This window comes from Tursiops truncatus, chromosome 9 (assembly GCF_011762595.2).
Source record: "Tursiops truncatus isolate mTurTru1 chromosome 9, mTurTru1.mat.Y, whole genome shotgun sequence".
NCBI lineage: Eukaryota > Metazoa > Chordata > Mammalia > Artiodactyla > Delphinidae > Tursiops > Tursiops truncatus.
This window is the reverse complement of record NC_047042.1, coordinates 64,425,125-64,447,364: the sequence shown is the minus strand read 5'-3', so window position 1 is coordinate 64,447,364 and position 22,240 is coordinate 64,425,125. Positions and strand designations below refer to the sequence as shown.

Sequence of the window (22,240 nt, the reverse complement as noted above, 5' to 3'; positions counted from 1 at the left end):
TTGTTATTTGATGACTAACGTTAGTGTTGTGTTTTTGGATTCCTTTTTCTTTTCTGTGTGTGTATCTATTGTCGATTTTTAGTTTGCAGTTACCAGGTGTTGTTGATGTAGCAGTCTCTGTATAAAAATATTGTTTTAAGTTGCTGGTGTTTTAATTTCAAATGCATTTCCAGTATCTTGCATTTGTACTCTCCTCTTCTCACAATTGCTTGTTTTGATATCATGTTTGTGTGTGGATGATTTAATACCTTTACACTATGCTTTCCTTTCCTGCTGAGCTTTTAGGGGTTTTTTTGTTTGTTTCTAGTTTTGGTCTTATCTTTTCTGCCTAAATAAGTTCCTTTAGCATTTGTTGCAAAGCTGGTCTGGTGGTGCTGAATTCTCTTAGCTTTTGGTTGTTTGTGAAGCTTTTTTTTTTTGGGTTACATTGGGTCTTCATTGCTGCACGCGGGCTTTCTCTAGTTGGGGCCAGCGGGGGCTACTCTTCGTTGCGGTGTGTGGGCTTCTCATTGCGGTGCCTTCTCTTGTTGTAGAGCATGGGCTCTAGGTGCCCGGGCTTCAGTAGTTGCAGCACACAGGCTCAGCAGTTGCAGCACATGGGCTCTAGGGCACATGGGCTTCGGTAGTTGTGGCGTGTGGGCTTAATTGCTCCACGGCATGTGGGATCTTCTTAGACCAGTTATCGAACCAGTGTCCCTGCATTGGCAGGCAGATTCTTAATCACTGCACCACCAGGGAAATCCCATCTGTAAAGCTTTTGATTTCTCTGTGGAATCTGAATGAGAGCCTTGCTGGGTAGAGTATTCTTGGTTGTAGGGTCTTCCCTTTTTTCACTTTAAATATATCATGCCACTTCCTTGTCACCTGCACAGTTTCTGCTGAGAAATCAGCTGATAACTTTATGGGGCTCCCTTGTATGTTATTTCTTGCTTTTCCCTTGCTCCTTTTAATATTTTTTCTTTGAATTTAATTTTTGTTAGTTTAATTAATATGTGTCTTGGTGTGTTTTTCCTAGGGTTTATCCTGTATGGGACTCTGCGCTTCCTGGAATTGGGTGGCTATTTCCTTTTCCATGTGAGGGAAGTCTTTGACTATAATCTCTTCAAATGTTTTCTCAGACCCTTTCTTTTTCTCTTCTTTTTCTTGGACACCTATAATCCAAATATTGGTGCATTATTGTTGTCCTGGAGGTCTCTGAGACTGTCGTCAATTCTTTCATTCTTTTTTCTTTATTCTGCTCCTCAGCAGTTACTTCTACCATCTGTGTTCTAGCTCACTTACTCGCTTTTCTGCCTCAGTTATTCTATTGATTTCTTTCCATGTATTTTTCATTTCAGTTATTGTGTTGTTCATCACTGTTTCTTTGTTCTGTAGTTCTTCTAGGTCTTTGTTAAACATTTCTTCTGTTTTCTCAGTCCATGCCTCCATTCTGTTTCCGAGATTTTGGATAATCTTTACTGTCATTACTCTGAATTCTTTTTCAGGTAGGTTGCTTATTTCCTTTTCATTTATTTGGTCTTGTAGGATTGTTGTCTTTTTTTTTTTTTTTGAATTTTATTTTATTTTTTTACACAGCACGTTCTTATTAGTCATCAGTTTTATACACATCAGTGTATACATGTCAATCCCAATCGCCCAATTCATCACACCACCACCACCACCCCCTCTGCTTTCCCCTCTTGGTGTCCATACGTTTGTTCTCTACATCTGTGTCTCAATTTCTACCTTGCAAACCGGTTCATCTGTACCATTTTTCTAGCTTCCACATGTATGCGTTAATATACGATATTTGTTTTTCTCTTTCTGACTTCTTTCACTCTGTATGACAGTCTCTAGATCCATCCACCTCTCAGCAAATGACCCAATTTCGTTCCTTTTTATGGCTGAGTAATATTCCATTGTATATATGTACCACATGTTCTTTATTCATTCGTCTGTTGATGTGCATTTAGGTTGCTTCCATGACCTGGCTACTGTAAATAGTGCTGCAGTGAACATTGGGGTGCATGTGTCTATTTGAATTATGGTTTTCTCTGGGTATATGCCCAGTAGTGGTATTGCTGGATCATATGGTAATTCTATTTTTAGTTTTTAAAGGAACCTCCATACTGTTCTTCATAGTGGCTGTATCAATTTACATTCCCAGCAACAGTGCTAGAGGGTTCCCTTTTCTCCACAGCCTCTCCAGCATTTGTTGTTTGTAGATTTTCTGATAATGCCCATTCTAACTGGTGTGAGGTGATACCTCATTGTACTTTTGATTTGCATTTCTCTAATAATTCGTGATCTTGAGCAGTTTTCATGTGCTTCTTTGCCATCTGAATGTCTTCTTTGGAGAAATGTCTATTTAGGGCTTCTGCCCATTTTTGGATTGGGTTGTTTGTTTTTTTAATATTGAGCTGCATGAGCTGCTTGTAAATTTTGGAGATTAATCCTTTGTCAGTTGCTTCATTTGCAGATATTTTCTCCCATTCTAGAATTGTCTTTTCGTCTTGTTTATGGTTTCCTTTGCTGTGCAACTTCTTTGAAGTTTCATTAGGTCCGATTTGTTTATTTTTGTTTTTATTTCCATTTCTCTAGGAAGTGGATCAAAAAAGATCTTGCTGTGATTTATGTGAAAGAGTGTTCTTCCCGTGTTTTCCTATAAGAGTTTTATAGTGTCTTGTCTTACATTTAGGTCTCTAATCCATTATGAGTATTTTTCTGTATGGTGTTAGGGAGTGTACTAATTTCGTTCTTTTACATGTAGCTGTCCAGTTTCCCCAGCACCACTTATTGAAAAGGCTGTCTTTTCTCCACTGTATATCCTTGCTTCCTTTGACATAGATTAGTTGGCCATAGGTCCGTGGGTTATATCTGGGCTTTCAATCTTGTTCCATTGATCTATGTTTCTGTTTTTGTGCCAGTACCATATTGTCTTGCTTACTGTAGCTTTGTAGTATAGTCTGAAGTCAGGGAGTCTGATTCCTCCAGCTCCGTTTTCTTCCCTCAAGACTGCTTTGGCTATTCAGGGTCTTTTGTGTCTCCATACAAATTTTAAGATTTTTTGTTCTAGTTCCGTAAAAAAGGCCATTGGTAATTTGATAGGGATTGCATTGAATCTGTAGATTGCTTTGGGTAGTATAGTCATTTTCACAATGTTGATTCTTCCAATCCATGAACATGGTATATCTCTTCATCTGTTGGTATCATCTTTAATTTTTTTTATCAGTGTCTTATAGTTTTCTGCATACGGGTCTTTTGTCTCCCTAGGTAGGTTTATTCCTAGGTATTTTATTCTTTTTGCTGCAGTGGTAAATGGGAGTGTTTCCTTAATTTCTCTTTCAGATTTTGCATCATTAGTGTTTAGGAATTCAAGAGATTTCTGTGCATTAATTTTGTATCCTTCAACTTTACCAAATTCATTGATTAGCTCTAGTAGTTTTCTGGTGGCATCTTTAGGATTCTCTCTGTGTATTATGTCATCTGCAAACAGTGACAATTTTCCTTCTTCTTTTCCAATTTGTATTCCTTTTATTTCTTTTTCTTCTCTGATTGCCGTGGCTAGGACTTCCAAAACTATGTTGAATAATAGTGGTGAGAGCAGACATCCTTGTCTTTTTCCTGATCTTAGAGTAAATGCTTTCAGTTTTTCACCATTGAGAATGACGTTGGCTGTGGGTTGGTCATATATGGCCTTTATTATGTTGAGGTAGGTTCCCTCTATGCCCACTTTCTGGAGAGTTTTTATCATAAATCGTTGTTGAAATTTGTCAAAAGCTTTTTCTGCATCTGTTGAGATGATCATATAGTTTTTCTTCTTCAATTTGTTAATATGGTGTAACACATTTATTGATTTGCTTATACTGAAGAATCCTTGCATCCCTGGGATAAATCCAACTTGATCATGGTGTATGATCCTTTTAATTTGTTGTTGGATTCTGTTTGGTAGTATTTTGTGGAGGATTTTTGAATCTATATTCATCAGTGATATTAGTCTGTAATTTTCTTTTTTTGTAGTATCTTTGTCTGGTTTTGATATCAGGGTGATGGTGGCCTCATACAATGAGTTTGGGAGTGTTCCTTCCTCTGCAATTTTTTGGAAGAGTTTGAGAAGGATGGGTGTTAGCTATTCTCTAAATGTTTGATAGAATTCACGTGTGAAGCCATCTGGTCCTGGACTTTTGTTTGTTGGAAGATTTTTGATCACAGTTTCAATTTCATTACTTGTGATTGGTCTGTTCATATTTTCTACTTCTTCCTGGTTCAGTCTTGGAAGCTTATACCTTTCTAAAAATTTGTCCATTTCTTCCAGGTTATCCATTTTATTGGCATACAGTTGCTTGTAGTAGTCTCTTAGGATGCTTTGTATTTCTGTGGTGTCTGTTGTAACTTCTCCTTTTTCATTTCTAATTTTATTGAGTCCTCTCCCTCTTTTTCTTGATGAGCCTGGCTAATGGTTTATCAATTAGTCTGACTTTGGTTTATTTTCTCACAGAACCAGCTTTTAGTTTTATTGATCTTTGCTATTGTTTTCTTTGTTTCTATTTTATTTATTTCTGCTCTGATAATTATGATTTCTTCTGCTAACTTTGGGTTTTGTTTGTTCTTCCTTCTCTAGTTCTTTTAGGTGTAAGATTAGATTGTTAATTTGAGATTTTTCTTGTTTCTTGAGGTAGGCTTCTATAGCTATAAACTTCCCTCTTAGAACTGCTTTTGGTGCATCCCATAGGTTTTGGATCGTTGTGTTTTCATTGTCATTTGTCTCTAGGTATTTTTTGATTTCCTCTTTGATTTCTTCAGTGATCTCTTGGTTATTTAGTAACGTATTGTTTAGCCTCCATGTTTTTGTGTTGTTTATGTTTTTTTCCCTATAATTGATTTCTAATCTCATAGCGTTGTGGTCAGAAAAGATACTTTATATGCTTTCAATTTTCTTAAATTTACTGAGGTTTGATTTGTGACCCAAGATGTGATCTATCCTGTAGAATGTTCCATGCACACTTGAGAAGAAAGTGTAATCTGCTGTTTTTGGATGGAATGTCCTATAAATATCAGTTAACTCTATCTGGTCTATTGTGTCATTTAAAGCTTCTGTTTCCTTATTTATTTTCATTTTGGATGCTCTGTCCATTGATGTAAATGAGGTGTTAAAGTCCCCCACTATTATTGTCAGTTTCCTCTTTTATAGCTGTTAGCAGTGGCCTTATGTATTGAGGTGCTCCTATGTTTGGTGCATGTATGTTTATAATTGTTATATCTTCTTCCTGGATTGATTCCTTGATCATTATGTAGTGTTCTTCCTTGTCTCTTGTAACATTCTTTATTTTAAAGTCTATTTTATCTTTAAGTGAGATAAGTGATACCAGTATTGCTACTCCAGCTTTCTTTTGATTTCCATTTGCAGGGAATATCTTTTTTCATCCCCTCACTTTCAGTCTGTGTGTGTTCCTAGGTCTGAAGTGGGTCTCTTGTAGACAGCATATATATGGTTCTTGTCTTTCTATCCATCCAGCAAGCCTGTGTCTTTTGGTTGGAGCATTTAATCCATTCACGTTTAAAGTAATTATCTATATGTATGTTCTTATGACCATTTTCTTAATTGTTTTGGGTTTGTTTTTCTAGGTTCTTTTCTTCTCTTGTGTTTCCCACTTAGAGAAGTTCCTTTAGCATTTGTTGTAGAGCTGGTTTGGTGGTGCTGAATTCTCTTAGCTTTTGCTTGTCTGTAAAGCTTTTGAGTTCTCCATCGAATCTGAATGAGATCCTTGCCAGGTAGAGTAATCTTGGTTGTAGTTTCTTCCCTTTCATTACTTTAAGTATATCATGCCACTTCCTTCTGGCTTGTAGAGTTTCTGCTGAGAAATGAGCTGTTAACCTTATGGGAGTTCCCTTGTATGTTATTTGTCGTTTTTCCCTTCTGCTTTCAATAATTTTTGTTTGTCTTTAATTTTTTCCAATTTGATTACTATGTGTCTTGGTGTGTTTCTCCTTGGGTTTCTCCTGTATGGGACTCTGTGCTTCCTGGACTTGGGTGGCTATTTCCTTTCCCATGTTAGGGAAGTTTTCGACTATAAAATCTTCAAATATTTTCTCTGGTCCTTTCTCTCTTTTCCTTCTGGGACCCCTATAATGTGAATGTTGTTGCATTTAATGTTGTCCCAGAGGTCTCTTAGGCTGTCTTCATTTCTTTTTTCTTTATTCTCTTCTGCAACAGTGAATTCAACCATTCTGTCTTCCGGGTCACTTATCCGTTCTTCTGCCTCAGTTATTCTGCTGTTGATTCTTGTTAGTGTAGTCTTCATTTCAGTTATTGTATTGTTCATCTCTGTTTGTTTGTTCTTTAATTCTTCTAGATCTTTGTTAAACATTTCTTGCATGTTCTTGATCTTTACCTCCACTCTTTTTCCGAGGTCCTGGATCATCTTCACTTTCATTCTGGAAGCTTCTTTTTCTGGAAGTTTGCCTATCTCCACTTCATTTAGTAGGTTTTCTGGGGTTTTATCTTGTTCCTTCATCTGATACATAACTCTCTGCCTTTTTATCTTGTCTGTCTTTCTGTGAATGTGGTTTTTGTTCCACAGGCTGCAAGATTGTAGTTCTTCTTGCTTCTGCTGTCTGCCCTCTTGGTCCTGTAGGTTTTTACCTTGGTCCTTCGTCTGTAACATATTTTTTTGGTTGCCTCATTTTTTTTGATGGGTGGGGCTGTATTCCTGTCTTACTGGTTGTTTGGCCTGATATGTGCAGCACTGGAAGTTGAAGGCAGTTGGGTAGAGCTGTGTCTTGGTGCTGAGATGAGGACCTCTGCAAGACCTCACTCCAATTATTATTCCCTGGGGTCTGAGGTTCTCTGTTAATACAGCAGCTTGGACTCAGCACTCCCACCACAGGAGCTCAGGCCCAACCCCCAGCCTGGGAACCAGTATATCCCACAAGCTGCTCGGTTTGGCACAAGAAAAGAAAGGGAAAGAAACGGAGCAGTAGAATAACAGAATAAAAAGTAAAATACAGTTAGTAAAATAAAAAGTATATCAGGAATAATTAAAATATAAGTGAAACAACTGCAACAAGGTAAAACAGCACCACAATAAAAAAAAGAAAAAGAAAAAGAAAGCTGGGGGCACAAGCCAAAAGTTGCAGAACAACAACAAGGTATAAAGAATAAAATAAAATTAGAAAAATTAAAAATTAGAAAAATATCGATATAGATGAAAGAACAACAAGGTAAAGCCGAACCACAACCTAAAAAGAAAGGCTAGAAAAGGCCTTGGCTGTGGGGGGCAGTGTGGGGTGGTGGGGCTCAGGCTCAGGACCTGCTCAGCCGCGAAAGGCAGCACATCTGGAGGGGGGCCTTGGAGTGTGGGTTCAGAGGTAAGGTCATGGTTGGGGGCGTGGAGGCAGGGTGTAGGCCCAGCGCAGTTGGAGGGTGTCTTGGAGGGCAGAGGATGAGGCCTGGGAACCTCACTTGGGCCTCCCTGGGACCCTAGTGGGCAGGGGAAATGCTGACCCTGTTCCCTTCTGATAATCCACTCTCCCAAGTGTCTCCCCCGTCCCTGTTGATCCCCTAACCATGGGTGGGCCCCTCTGGGCATGGGAACCCCTTGCCTCCCCCAGCCACCCCACAGGGGCACTGGTCTGTCTCGCCTCCACTTATCCTCCCCCCTTCCTCCTCCCCATGTCCTACCCAGTTGCTCATGGGTTCTTCCCATCCCCTTAGGTGTCCGTGGTCCCCCACCAGTGCCTGGCAGGTGCCCTAGTTGTGCAGAGATGCAAACTCCACATCCTCCTAGTCCACCATCTTGACTTCACCCCACAGTCTTTATTTTAAAGTCTATTTAGTCTCATATGAGTATTATTATTCCAGCTTTCTTTTGATTTCCATTTGCATGGAATACCTTTTTCCATTCTTTCACTTTCAGTCTGTGTGTGTCTCTAGATCTGAAGTGAGTCTTCTGTAGGAGCGTATATATGGTTCTTGTTTTTGTATCCACTCAGCTCCTCTGTCTTTTGGTTGGAGCATTTAGTCCATTTACATTTAAGGTAATTATTGATATGTATGTTCTTACTGCCATTTTGTTAATTGTTTGGGGTTTGTTTTTATAGGTCTTTTTCCCCCCTTCTTTTGTTCTCATCTCCTGTGATTTGATGACTATCTTTAGTGTTATGTTTGGATTCTTTTTTCTTTTTTTGTGTGTATATCTATTATAGGTGTTTGTTTTGAGGTTACCGTGAGCTTTTTATGTAGCAGTCTGTGTGTGTGTGTCTGTGTATGTATGATTTAAGTTGCTGAGCTCTTAATTTCAAATGCATTTTAAAAATCTTACATTTGTACTCTCCTTCCTTCATGATTGCTGTTTTTCATGTCATATTTTACATCTGATTGTTTTGTGTATCCCTTAACTGCTCATTGTGGTTATAGATTATTTGACTACTTTTGTCTTTTTATCACCCTACTAGCTTTGTGTGTGGATGATTTCCTACATTTTCTGTATGTTTGCCTTTGTTGATCATTTTGATTTTATAATTTTCTTGTTTTTAGTTGTGGCCTTTTTCATCAGGAGAAGTTCCTTTAACATTGGTTGTAAAGTTGGTTTGATGGTGCTGGACTCTTAGCTTTTGCTTATCTGTAAAGCTTTTGATCTCTCCATCAAATCTGAATGAGAGCCTTCCTGGGTAGATTATTCTTGGTGGTAGGTTTTTCCCTTTCATCACTTTAAATACATATTTCTACTCCATTCTGGCCTTCAGTTTCTGCTGAAAAATCAGCCAATAACTTAATGGGAATTCTGTTGTATGCTATTTGTTGCTTTTCCCTTGCTGCTTTTAGTATTCTCTTTATATTTAATGTTTGTCATTTTAATTAGTGTGTCTTGGTTTCTCTTTGGGTTAATCCTGTATGGGACTCTGTACTTTCTGGCCTTGAGTGACTGTTCCTTTCCCAGGTTAGGGAAGTTTTCACCTGTTATGTTTTCAGTCTCTCTCTGTCTCTGTCTCTGTCTCTCTCGTCCTTGTGGGACCCCTACAGTGTGAATATTAGTGTGCTTGATATTGTCCTACAGGGCTCTTAAACTGTCCTAATTTCTTTTCATTCTTTTTTCTTTTCAGTAGCAGTGCTTTCCACTACTCTATCTTCAGCTCACTGACCTGTTCCTCTGTATCATTTAGTCTAATGTTGATTCCTTCTATTGTATTTTTCATTTCAGTTATATTCTATATCTCTGGTTGGTTGTTCTTTATATTTTCTAGCTCTTTGTTAAAAACTTCTGACTTCTTGCTCTGTACGTCCATTCTTTTCCCAAGTTCTTTCATCATCTTTACAGTCCTTACTCTGAACTCTTTCTCAGGTAGATTGCCTATCTCCGCTTCACTTAGTTGTTCTTCTGGGGTTTTATCTTGTTTCCTCGTCTGGAACATGTTTCTTTGTGGCCTCATTTTATCTAAGTTGCTATTTTTATGTATGTGGTAGGTTAGTTATGTTTCTGTACCTTGAAGAAGCAGTCTCCTGTAGGAGATGTCTTATGCATCCCACTGTGCACTCCCCTCTCGTCACCCATGCTATATGCTCTATAGTTTCCCCCTAAGAGGGCTGCATTGGTCCCTCAGTTTTGGTGAGCTATGTGGGTGGTCTGGTAGGCTTGGTTGGCCCCTAGCCCAGTTGGTTGCCAGGCACCTGCCTTCTGCAGATGCTGCTGGTTAGTGGGACCTGGTCACAAGGTAGCAGATTACAAAACCTCAGGGTCCCCAGGCCTAGTGCTGGCTCACTGGTGGACAGAATCAGGGTCCATAAGACTCCAGGGCTGTTGCCCTACCACTGGTGGGTGAAGCCAGGTTCCAGGGTTAGTGTTGGACTAGTGGCAGGCAGAGCTGGGTCCCAGAGTCTGACAACAGGGCCCAGGAATTTCAGAGCTGTTGTCAGATTGCTGAGCAGGAGGTGGAGGGATCCTGACACAGTTGGGTATGGGGTCCGAGGTGTCCCAAAGCTTGTGTTGGCCTGCTGGTAGACAGAGCTAGGGCTTGGGTGAATCCTGGGGTCTGCCCGCTGGTGGGCAGCATCAGGATACAGGAGATCCTGGGGCTCTATCAGGCCCACTGGTGGATAAAGCTGGGTCATGGGGATAGTGCAGGCCCATTGGCTAGCTGAGCTGTGTCCTGGGGCCTCTGGCTTCAGGGCCTACATTCTCAGAACTGGTTTTGGACCATTGGTGGGTTGGCTGGTTCATGACACAGCTGGCTATGGGGCCTGGGGTGTCCCAAAGGTTGCGTTGGCCCACTGGTAAGTGCGGCCTGATCCTGGGGTAATGTCTAAGGGGCCCAAGTTGTCTCAGAGCTTTTATTGTCCCCCTGGTGGTTGGAGGACCAGCAAGTCGTGGGACTGGTGCCAACTGCTGGTGGCTGGGCTGGGTCCTGGCATAGCATGCAGTGGTTGTTCTGGGGCTGGTGTCTGTCTACTGGTAGGTGGGGTTATATTTCCACCCAGCTAATTGCTTGATCTGAGGTGATCCAGTACTTGTTCCTATAGGCTGGTGAGTAGGGATAGGGCTGGGGCTGGGTCCCATGCCTAGTAAGCTAGAGGGAGGATTCCAAAATGGTGCTTTGCAGCGCCAGTTTCAATGTGGTAGAATTAACTCCCAAAAATGGTTGCCACCAGTGCCTGTGTCCCCAGGGGAACTCCATTTGCCTCCTGCCTCTCTGGGAGACTCTTCAAGATCACCAGTAGGTCTGACCCAGGCTCTGTTCAAATTACTGCTGCTTCCCTGTGTCCCAGAGCATGTGAAATTTTGTGTGCACCCTTTAAGAGTAGGGTCTTTCTTTTCCACAGCCCTCTGGGTCTCCCGAAAGTAAGTTCCTCTGACCTTCAAAACCAAACGTTCTGGGGTCTCGTCTTCCCAGCACAGGACCCCTGGGCTGGGGAGCTTGATGTGGGTCTCTTACCTCTTGCTCCTTCTGGAGAACCTCTATACTTACAATTATCTTCCCATTCGTAGGTCTCTCACCTCAGGATCTGAGTCTTGACTATACTGCAGTTTCTCCCCTCCTACCCATCTAGTTGTGGTTCCTTCTTTATATCTTTAGTTATAGAAATCTTTTCTGGTAGGTTCCAGTCTTTCTCACTCGCAGTTGCTCTGTAAATAGTTGTAATTTTGGTGTGTGCCCATGAGAGGAGGTGAGCTCGGCCCTCTTAGTCCACCATCTTGGGAACTCATCAACAATAATTTCTTATTGTATGACTCTCCATTTGGTAGAATTCTAGTCCATTTAATTCTAGAGCAAAATTTTTAAAAATTTACATAAGTTATGTCATGATGGGAGAAAGGTTTTCTTTGTAAGCAGAATACCATTTTTTATCTAAGCACAGATCTATGAGCTATTCCTAATTTTCATGTCTATTTCATATTTTTTCATATGCTTTAAAATCCAGTTCTAATTCTCATTTTTATAGGGAGGAATAGTATCAAAATCACCTAAACTTTAATGGGGTAAAGGGTATTATTTCTTATAAAAAAACCCAGGAATTTCTGAAACCCCATGTCTCCACATTGGCCCCTTTTGAAACTTAACTACTCTACAACTATCCTCTCCCAGCCCTCCCCACCCAAATGCCTTCAGTTAATCACGGAAGTTAAGCTTATGATCAAATGGTAGAGGTGAGGATGGGATAATTTTTTTTAACATCTTTATTGGAATATAATTGCTTTACAATGTTGTGTTAGTTTCTGCTCTGTGTTTCTTTAGGGAAAAATGCTATTTTAATTATGGGGAGTGGGGAGCCAGGGAGAAGGAATTCTTAAAGGGAAGCTACTAGGCTGTAATTATTGTGGTACTTCTCAAGACCTTACATTTTATGTTATGATTATAGTTAAATTTCTAATTTGCCCTACTTATTTTTTAAGTACAGGACTGACTCCTACAGTAAAGTGAATGGGCTGGTATTTAGTTACTTAATTTTTTTAAACATCAGAAAGTAAACACTGTTCTGGTTCCTCCAGGGTGTTTCAGTAAAGACCAGGTATACTTGGATGGTATCCTGCAAATCCTCCGATATAGAGAGACCATTGACTTTCATCTACTTACGGCCCTGGGGAAGGTGAGTGAAACCAATGGCACAGAGTCTGCAAACGTATCAGGTCAACACTTCCTCCAGCTCATTTCATGATTAAATAAGACTCAAGTTGAAACTGTTTTTATTTTATTGTTGGAGTAGTTTTCCTTTATGTGATAACAGGAGGGAAGAAATGAGGTTCTGTCACAGAACCAAATTACAATATTCCTTTGTGGACAATAAGAGATAAAGAAGAGAATAGGAAATTTGGGAATATATTATTAGTTTTTATATGCATATTTTCCTAAAGTATTTTAAAGTAAGCTGCAGGTATAACTCTACTCCCCTTCATACTTCAGTATGTATCTCCCAAGAATAAGGATATTCTGACATGACCATATGTTTTCTAAAGAAATTTATCATTGATTCCATATAATATCTAAAAAAAAGTCTATTTTATATTCCCCAGATCATCTCCAAAATGTCCTTTGTAGCTCTTTTTCATGACCCAGGATCCAGTCAAGATTTATGCCTTGCATTCGCTTATCATCTTTAATCTCTTAATTTATAACAGTCCCCCTCACCATAGTCTTTTTTTATGACATTTTTAAGAATCCAGGAAAATTTCCTTGAGAATTCCTAGAATCTGGACTATCAGATTGTTTCCTTGTAATTAGCTTTAGGTTAAACATTTTTGCCAAGAATACTAAAGTGAGTCATGCATTTTTCAGTGCATCACATTAGAGAGATATTTTGTCCCAGTATTGGTGATACTGTGTATAATCACCTGGGTTAGTTACTGCCAGATCTCTCCATTATAATGGTACCTTTCCTCCATTAATAAGTAATTTGTGGGATGATACCTTCAAATGTACCATTGTCTAATAGCCTTTCCAGAAATGATTTTAACATCAATTGATGATTTTTGCCCAAATCAGTTACTACACTGGTGGTAGCAAAATAGAGATCTTTGAATTCTGTTACATTTCCCTCCACTTTTTTATTCAGCTCTTCCAATGGCTACTCCTGTGGTTTTTAAAACATGTCTACATGTTTTCAAGCAAAGTAAAATATTCTGGGCTCACCTTACACTTTTCCTACCCAAATCTGAGATTAGATGTTTCTCTAAGGAAGTCTTGATTCTTTTTAGTGGGAAATGGTATTTAGAAAACAAGACTTGAGCATGAGGTGTGCACATCACTACTCGAGTGCTGATGCTTCTAGACCTTGTCAATGAGCATATCATAGATTTGTTTTAAATCATAAGGGTATTCCCCATTCCATATATGTATCTCTTTTCTTAAAATGAGAACCTTATTTCCCAACATCAGTATATTTACGCATTCTCTCCTTATAATAAACTTAGAGTGGTTTAAGATAAATTACAAAACCATGCCAATATCAACACCAAACCTATTTCCTATAACCTATTACACTTAATGATATACTCAATTTTAACTGAAATATAAATAAAAAAAACTTAATATGAACATGATTTATTTAAAGCCTTCCTACTGAACCAGGAAGAGTGTTGATCAGAAGATAATAGTTCTTAAAGCCAGCTATGTTTTGGAATTTAAAAGTTGAAAGATAAGTTTAGGGGTGAAACTTTAAGTTCTATAAATTAATATAATATTTATGAAAGACTGGCTTCTTACTCAAGTGAATGAAAGAGATGTGAAATTTTTAAAAAATACTTAAATTCTCTTGCTTTTATTTTGATATTTTTAACACAAAATATTATTTTATTTCTCCAATTAGATAGAAAAAGGAATTTAATGTATAATTGTGCTGATTTTCCTAACTTAATAATACAGTATTTACATTCTAATTATTTTCTTATTTATTTATTTTGGCTGCACTGGGTCTTAATTGCAGCACGTGGGATCTTCATTGTGGCATGCGGGCTTCTTAGTTGCAGCATGCATGCAGGATCTAGTTCCCCAACCAGGGATCGAACCTGGGCCTCCTGCATTGGGAGCATGGAGTCTTACCCACTGGACCACCAGAGAAGTCCCAATTCTTATATTTAGATTTAGGCAGGAGATTTGTTTAGGTTCAGTCTTTCACACACATATATTAAGTTTAGTTGTTTAATTTCTAGACACACTGTAGATCCAAGATAGATTGTTAAATCAAATACTGACTAGATTTTTAAAAATATAGTCATGGTCATTTCTCCAAAGAAGATATACAGACTGCCAACAAACACATGAAAGAATGCTCAACATCACTAATCATTAGAGAAATGCAAATCAAAACTACAATGAGATATCATCTCACACCAGTCAGAATGGCCATCATCAAAAAATCTAGAAACAATAAATGCTGGAGAGGGTGTGGAGAAAAGGGAACCCTCTTGCACTGTTGGTGGGAATGTAAATTGATACAGCCACTATGGAGAACAGTATGGAGGTTCCTTAAAAAACTACAAATAGAACTACCATATGACCCAGCAATCCCACTACTGGGCATATACCCTGAGAAAACCATAATTCAAAAAGAGTCATGTACCAAAATGTTCATTGCAGCACTATTTACAATAGCCTGGAGATGGAAACAACCTAAGTGTCCACTGACAGATGAATGGATAAAGAAGATGTGGCACATATATACAATGGAATATTACTCAGCCATAAAAAGAAACGAAATTGAGCTATTCGTAATGAGGTGGATAGACCTAGAGTCTGTCATACAGAGTGAAGTAAGTCAGAAAAAGAGAGACAAATACCGAATGCTGACAGATATATATGGAATTTAAGAAAAAAAATGTCATGAAGAACCTAGGGGTAAGACAGGAATAAAGACACAGACCTACTAGAGAATGGACTTGAAGATATGGGGAGGGGGAAGGGTAAGCTGTGACAAAGCGAGAGAGAGGCATGGACATATATACTATCAAACGTACGGTAGATAGCTAGTGGGAAGCAGCCGCATAGCACAGGGAGATCAGCTCAGTGCTTTGTGACCGCCTGGAGGGGTGGGATAGGGAGGGTGGGAGGGAGGGAGACACAAGAGGGAAGAGATATGGGAAAATATGTATATATATAACTGATTCATTTTGTTGTAAAGCAGAAACTAACACACCATTGTAAAGCAATTATACTCCAATAAAGATGTTAAAAATACATATATAGTCATGGTATGAAGGGGCAGATAAATACGTTCTTATTTAACACAGTAAATTTTGTCATTTTCCAGGTATTAGGGAGTAATTTCAAAAACAGTCTACGTAAAGTTTCACTTAAGACCAAAGGAAGAAATTACTCTTCAAAATTTAACTGGTAGTCACATTTAAAAAGTAACCCATCTTCCTTTTTTCAGGTCTCTTATGAAGATGTGGATCGCTTAAAAGGATTGGCAGTTACTGAAAACATGAGGGTCCCTCACTTTCTGCAGGACCATGGCCGATATATGGAACACTTAGAGAAGATCATGGAAGTGAATGAACTCACTGACAGGGAACTGAAAGATCTTATATATTAATCAGCATTCTTGCAAACATAGCTAAGCTATACCTCTATGTATATTACCAATTAGGTGCAGTTAGCACCAGCAGATTTATAAAAGAAGAATGACTGTTTACATGAGTTTTCTGAAGAATGGTCTGCAGTATTCAGCTGAATATTTAGGTTAAGAACAAATTTTAAACTGTTTCCCTAAAATGTTTCTATAGGCTACAGGGGAAAGTTACTCCTGTTTTCATCTGAATCTCAACAGAGTCAGATGAAAATACTGCTGATGGGTGTTTTTGAGGAATCTTGGTCAAATTGAGTGATAAACTTCTGCCTGAGAACCAAGACCAGCTCTTACTAGAGATGGAATTCCTGTGTTGTTCAAACTCCAAGGTAATATTTTATTTAATAAATAATGGTAATTATTCTCCTTTGAAAAATTAGTCTGTGTTATGCTCCCAAAAGCTAGAAAATAAGAAATTTAAGGTTTCTTATTTTCTTATATGTTAAGTAATGTTAAAGGGAGGGAAAAAGCAATTTGAAAAGTTTTCATAGTTCTTTATTTTCACATTATTGTTTCACCTTATTAGCTTATAGGAACTAAAATAGAAGATTACCATATTTTGTCCAGTTATCCCTTAACTAAATTTGGTTTTCATCTGCTGAAACATACTGGACACCTTCAAAATTTTAACCAAGTTTTAGGGTCTTTGCTTCCCAAGTCTCAGAGGTTTCTCTACATAAATCAAAATAGTTGGGGGAGAGAGAAGCTACTTACCTTTTTTATTAAATGGAGCAATGAGCAGGGGATATATCATGTAGGAGCTGGATGTTGACTGGGTAGCATCTACAGTAAGCTTGACTATATACTCTGAGAAACAGAATTTCTGGGCATTGCCATTTGATAAACTGGCTTTGTGATACTGGCTCAGTATTTTATCAAAATCTTTGACTTCATCAAGCCAATAATGACATACTTTGAATTTCAAGAATATGAATTCTGTTTTACTACATTTCTCCTGCTAAAAGCTTATATCTAGCTTTGTAATTTATCAATTTCAATATATACTTGGATAGGTATAATAGGTATACTTGGGATCAAGTAGTTTTTCAAACTTAATCTGAAAGAATACTGCTGTAAACACCCCATTCAAAATTGCTACTGTAATTTCTACCCAAAGTCTATCTGAGAGTTTACCTCAATTCAGACTTAAATATGGTGCTAACACTGGTAGATGTATACTGCAAAGTCTGGTTCACATTCACATTTTAGAAACTCTTTTGCAGACAAGGTTATGGGATTTTTCTCTTTCACATATCTGGAAGGGCGCCTCAAAGAATGATATACTCCAGCAAACATGATATACTCTAATTGGCACCTGGTAGTTCTTGCAAAGCCACGCATTTCACCTTTGGCAGTAGCAGGCAAGGCCCTTTAGAGTACTGAAGGTGCCCATACCTGTGTCATGCTGGCTGGAGTGTGACCTGCACTGGGGGCACAGTGCACCAACACTAACCAGACACCAGAAGACCACTCTTGTCCTCTCAAGCATTATTTCTTTGTAGCAGAGTCATCCAGTTTTAGCTTTGTGTAGTGTTTTCTGACTTCATCTTCAGACTTATCAAAGGTAACTGTGAAAACAATGTCTTAGTGCTGGAGTTGAAGTACAGACAGAAATGGCAATATTTATGTCCTGTGACTTAAGGTCAAATGATTATAAATTCAGCATTTGTAGGCAATAACACTGCTAATCTTATGTTATGGTTTAAATATAAAGGAAAATCACAGCAGCCTTAATTTCCTATTGGTAGGATTGTTTGTAGTGGTTGTAGTCCCTGAATTTTAAAATGGATAGATATTACGTGATCTGAAAAAGGAAACACTTTCTTGCCTTACTGCTTTGGTATAAGGACAAAAAATATGAGCACTATCCAGACCAAAAAAAAAGACCTTAAATCTCACATTAAGATATTTCAAAGGTTAGCAATGAACCAAAAGTAGTTTAAGATTAGCAGAAATACTTTACTTAAAGAGCTCTAAGCTTTAAAAGTTGAGATTGAAGATTTAATGTTTATTCTTTTTCTTGAAATAGCATTAAGGTCAGTTTTCTCTAAAATGAAAGTTTTTATAAATAGAAAATTACAGCAGCAGTACTTAGGAGAATAGTTGAAGATCATACTCGTTTTAATTAGAATAGTCATTTACTATAGGCTATTGATCATTAGGATTTCATCAATTTTTTCCACTGAAATTCTAACATATAGTTGTATCAAATACAAATTCTAATAAACTGTTTGTTAGGTTTTCACACCAGACAGTTTCAAAGAAAAATAGTCTGCAAACATAAATCCATAGTCTTCATTTCTTTATATTTTCAATCTTTGAGCATTTTGTGTCTAGCTGTAATAGAAATAAATAGCACTGAGGTTCTTAAATGAACTATTTGGATATATATGCATGCAAACTTCTGTTCTTTTAAAACCTAATTATATTTTTATTGTGGTATTTCTGGGTTTTTTATTGTAATTATTGAAAATATCATCAATCATGTTTGTCTTCTAGTATTCTTATTTATAGAGAAATATATTTGCCACACTCTACCTTTCCCCTAATTAGTTCCCCTAATTAGCATATACTCCCATGGGGCATAGGGAAAAAGAGAGGGAAAATTCTGTCTTAATTTACTACCCTGTTTGTTTATTGAATAAACTTTTATGCAGAACCAACTGAGGAGCAGAATCTGTGCTGAGTGTCAGAGGTCCTCTGATGAAGACAAGAAATGTTCCACAGTCCAGTGAGGAAGAGTGGCACACACCCAGGTTACAGCACTGCCAGTACCATACCCAAAAAGTGTTACCAAAAGAATGTAAACCATAGTAAATGGGCCTGTTCATGTGTTTGAAGCACAGAGACAAAGATCACTTGCAAAGTAGTGAGTATTTACAGTATTTTATTACCACTCTTTGCGAGGCTTGTTTGGAACCTGAGCAACTTTAGCCTAGGGGAAGGAGTAGACCAAGAATACAGTTGCTTGGGTCATCACAGGCCCTGAGGAGATCCTTTGAGCCCTTCAGCAGATGCGCAAGGGAGTCAGCACTTTATCCTTAAGTGTCTTGGTCTTTGAATTCAAACCTTTATGGCACTTGTGAAAACCTTGTCACTGGCTATGTCAGTTCACTCTGATTCTAGTGGCTAAAGGAATTAATATCTTGAAACTGCCAGGATGAGAAATACCAGTGTTCGTTAGCTAGCTTTAAGAATATGTGGAATTTCAAGTATGCAGAGGGAAAAGCACATGAAGAGAAAGCAAGAGGGCAGCCATCTGCAAGCCAAGGAGAGAGGCCCCGAACAGATCCTTCCCTTATGGTTCTCAGGAAAAATCAAGCTTTCCAACACCTTGATCTTGAACTTCTAGCCTTCAGAACTGAAAAGAATTGTACCTAAAAGAGGACGAAGCAAAGAGCAGAAATCTGACCACTAAGAGATTACTGAGCATTCATTTCTTCCCAGCTATCCAGTTATCCTAACAAAAGATGACCAGCTTCAGAAGTGACATCAGCATGGCTGAAAAAGCTTCCCCTCATTTGTGTCCTCCACCCACAGCAATTTGGTATCCATATACAGACAGAAATGACCTGGTGGGAGCTTAGGGATCCAACACCAAGCAACTTTGTAGGAATCGCCAGGCAACCTGGTAGGAATCTTTCCTGCCCATGCATTGGCTTATAGGCATACAGACCTAGGTCCTGGCATGGACCCTGCAGTGGCCTGCGAACCAGCTCCAGGCCCTCTCGGCTGCAGTGTGGAAACCCTTGGAAAGTACTATCTTAGACAATCACCCACAGACAAGAGCACCTTTGTGAAAGTCTGGGTTTCCAGTGAAGAATTTTCAGCACATTTTTGGAGCAATAAATGAGTTTAGATGCTTTGAAGAGGAACAGTTTGATTTTATCCTCATTATCCTTCCCTCAGGGTGGCACAGTTCAGGGCCAAGAGAGACCTTCTCAGCCCGTGACTTCTCCTGGAGGGGAAAATGCAAGTGACTGAGTACCCAGCTTCTCCAACTATGTGGGAAGCCACCAAAGAGGCCCATTTCTCTCTTGCCTCATCCAGACTACTGAATCTTGAGCTGCATGATGAGGGGGTGGGAAGGTGCTAGGAGAATAGCAGATAGGACTCTTGGAGGGCATTAAAGAGTCACAGAGCCTACTAACTCACAGTCCCATCAAGAAGCTAGCCCACATGGCACTGGGGACACCTTACCCGTGGGTCTCCCTGACCAGCCCATGGGAACCAGTAGTGCTCCATGTGCCTCACCCACACATATCCCCCACCCTGCGGCTTCCTGTCTCACTCCTGATAGCATCAAGAGCAAGCTTTGGCAGACGGCTAGTGAACATGCAAAAAAAGCCCAACTGAATCTGCAGGCCCAAGGGAGACCACAAATGTGAGCTTTAGCCCCACACTTGGGAAAGCAGAAGGGAGGTCGTCAGCACCTAACCTTTTGCATTGCAGACTCAAGAGAAGATATACAAGCTTAAGGATTCTGCCATAAGAGGCCAAGAAGTGTGGAGCAGGCTTACCCATAGCTGATCTGAGGAAGCCTCAGAATCTCTAGCAGGGATGACTAAAGTTAGTTCTCTGCTGAAGCAGTTAGTAAAGACTAGAGGAAGCAACTGCTATTTCAGATACAAAGACAACAAAGCAAAACTTAAGAAAACATGACGCTACCAAAGGATTATGATAATCCAGTAATTGATTCCAAAGACATGGAGATCTGTGATTTACCTGATAAAGAATGAAAAATAACTGTTTAAGGAAGCTCAGTGAGCTACAAGAATAGACAATTTGATGAAATCAAGAAATACCTGAATAAAATGAGCAGTTTAACAAAAATCATAAAGGACCAAACAGAAATTCTGAAGTAGAAAAATACAGTGAATGAAATGAAAAATATAGTAGCATCAATATCAGAATGTGTCAATCAGAAGAAAGAATCTGTGAGGTAGAAGATGGGAGCTTTGAGATTATTCAGTCAGAGGAAAACAAAAAACAATGGAAAAGAATAATGAAAGCCTATGTGATCTATGGGATACAATCAAAAGAAACAACTTGCAAATTATTAGAGTTTCAGAGGGAGAAGGGGGCAGACAGCTTATTAAAGAAATAATGGCTGAGAACTTCCCAAATCTGAGGGAAAATCTGGATATCCAAGTTCATAAGGTAACCAAACTCAAAGAGATCCTCTTCAAGACATGCTATAATAAAACTATAAAAGACAAAGAGAATCTTAAAAGCAGCAAGAGAAAAGAAGCTTGTAACTTAAAAGGGACCCTCCATACTGTTATTAGCAGATTTCTCAGTGAAAACCTTACAGGCCAGGAGGCAGTGGGGTGATATATTCAAAGTGCTGAGAGAAAACTGCCAACCAAGAATACTCTGGCAAAGTTTTCCATCAGAAATGAAGGAGAGATAAAGACTTGCCCACACAGACTAAAGCTGAGAGAGTTCATTACCACTGGATCTGCCTTCCAAGAGGTGCTTCCAAGCACAATCTCAAAAGGATGTTTTTGATAAGTTGATTTTAGAGCTCTATTAGAAAATACATGAAAATGTTAAAAGCATATATATCCTTAACCCAACAATTCCACAATAAGTACACACACACACACACACTATCACACACTTATTCATCATATATATGTTGCACACATATGCAAAAATATATGTACACATAAATCTGTGCAAAGATATGTATCTTTGCACTGCAACATTGTGGTAAAAATAGAGTGGAAGCAAGCTTAAAATTCATTAGCAAGGAACTAGTTAGATGACATATTTATATGTTAAAACTATATAGCCTATTTAAAAATAGAGTAGGCCTGTACATATTGATTTAGATTCTACATCATTGTAGAACAATTTCCAAAATCTATTGTTAAGTAAAAAGCATGTTTCAGAATGGTGTTTGAAGTCAGTTTCTATTTGATTTTTTAAAAGGGTGGGGGGACGGTATGTGTATGTACATGTACACTTGTATAGTCACAGAACATCTCTGGTAGGCTACATGAGATACAGGTAAGAGTGGTGACATTGAAGGACTAGGAGTCAGGAGTAAGAAGGAAACTCACTTTTACTCCATACTATTTTTATTTGACTTTACTATATGCACATATGGTCTTTAAATCTTTCTTGCATTTTTGAGTTCATGTTCATTGTTTTATTCAGTGTGTTAGCAGAATTCTAGATTTAATCACTGCATTTTGAAATTTTTAAAATTTCATATTAATAAATGCAATAAAATGATACAAATTCTCCTTCCCACCTGTGGCTCCCATCCCTGTTCTCTCCCACCAGAGATAACTACTATTTTCAGTTTCTTATAAAACTTATCAGTTTGTGCATACACAGGCAAACACAAATATATGTATGTATATCTCCTCCTCATCCTTCATCATTTTTTACAACAGTAGATTACTACTGTATAAATGATTCTGCATGCACTGCTATTTCCAGTTAGTTACATACCTTAGAACCAAAATCACAAGCCAAGAAAAAAAACTGGACATTTTTTAAATTTAATACTCTTGAAGGAGGAGACAAGATGGCAGAGTAGAAGGACTTGAATTCACCTCCTATCACAAAAACACCAAAATCACAACTAACTGATGAACAACCATAGACGAAAAAACTGGAACCTACCAAAAAAGGTACTCTACGTCCAAAGACAAAACCACAATGAGATGGTAGGAGGGGCACTTTTGTGAT

At 38.6% G+C, this 22,240-nt stretch overlaps 1 protein-coding gene across 6 annotated transcripts in view; it reads left to right on the top strand.

Moving 5' to 3' along the window:
• The window catches only part of MATCAP2 (microtubule associated tyrosine carboxypeptidase 2), a 101,810-nt gene extending 80,016 nt beyond the window's left edge, over positions 1 to 21,794 (top strand). For 4 of the 6 annotated variants that reach the window (XM_073809838.1, XM_033863152.2, XM_033863156.2 and 1 more), the window contains 2 exons: positions 11,964 to 12,061; positions 15,341 to 18,020. In XM_073809838.1, coding sequence (XP_073665939.1) covers positions 11,964 to 12,061; positions 15,341 to 15,502 — 260 coding nt within the window. In that variant the 3' untranslated portion in view covers positions 15,503 to 18,020. Of the gene's footprint in view, positions 1 to 11,963; positions 12,062 to 15,340; positions 18,021 to 18,192 lie in introns of those variants that run through there. The other 2 variants (XR_004528161.2, XM_033863154.2) reach the window with 2 other exon arrangements.
• The last annotated feature ends 446 nt before the right edge of the window (positions 21,795 to 22,240 follow it).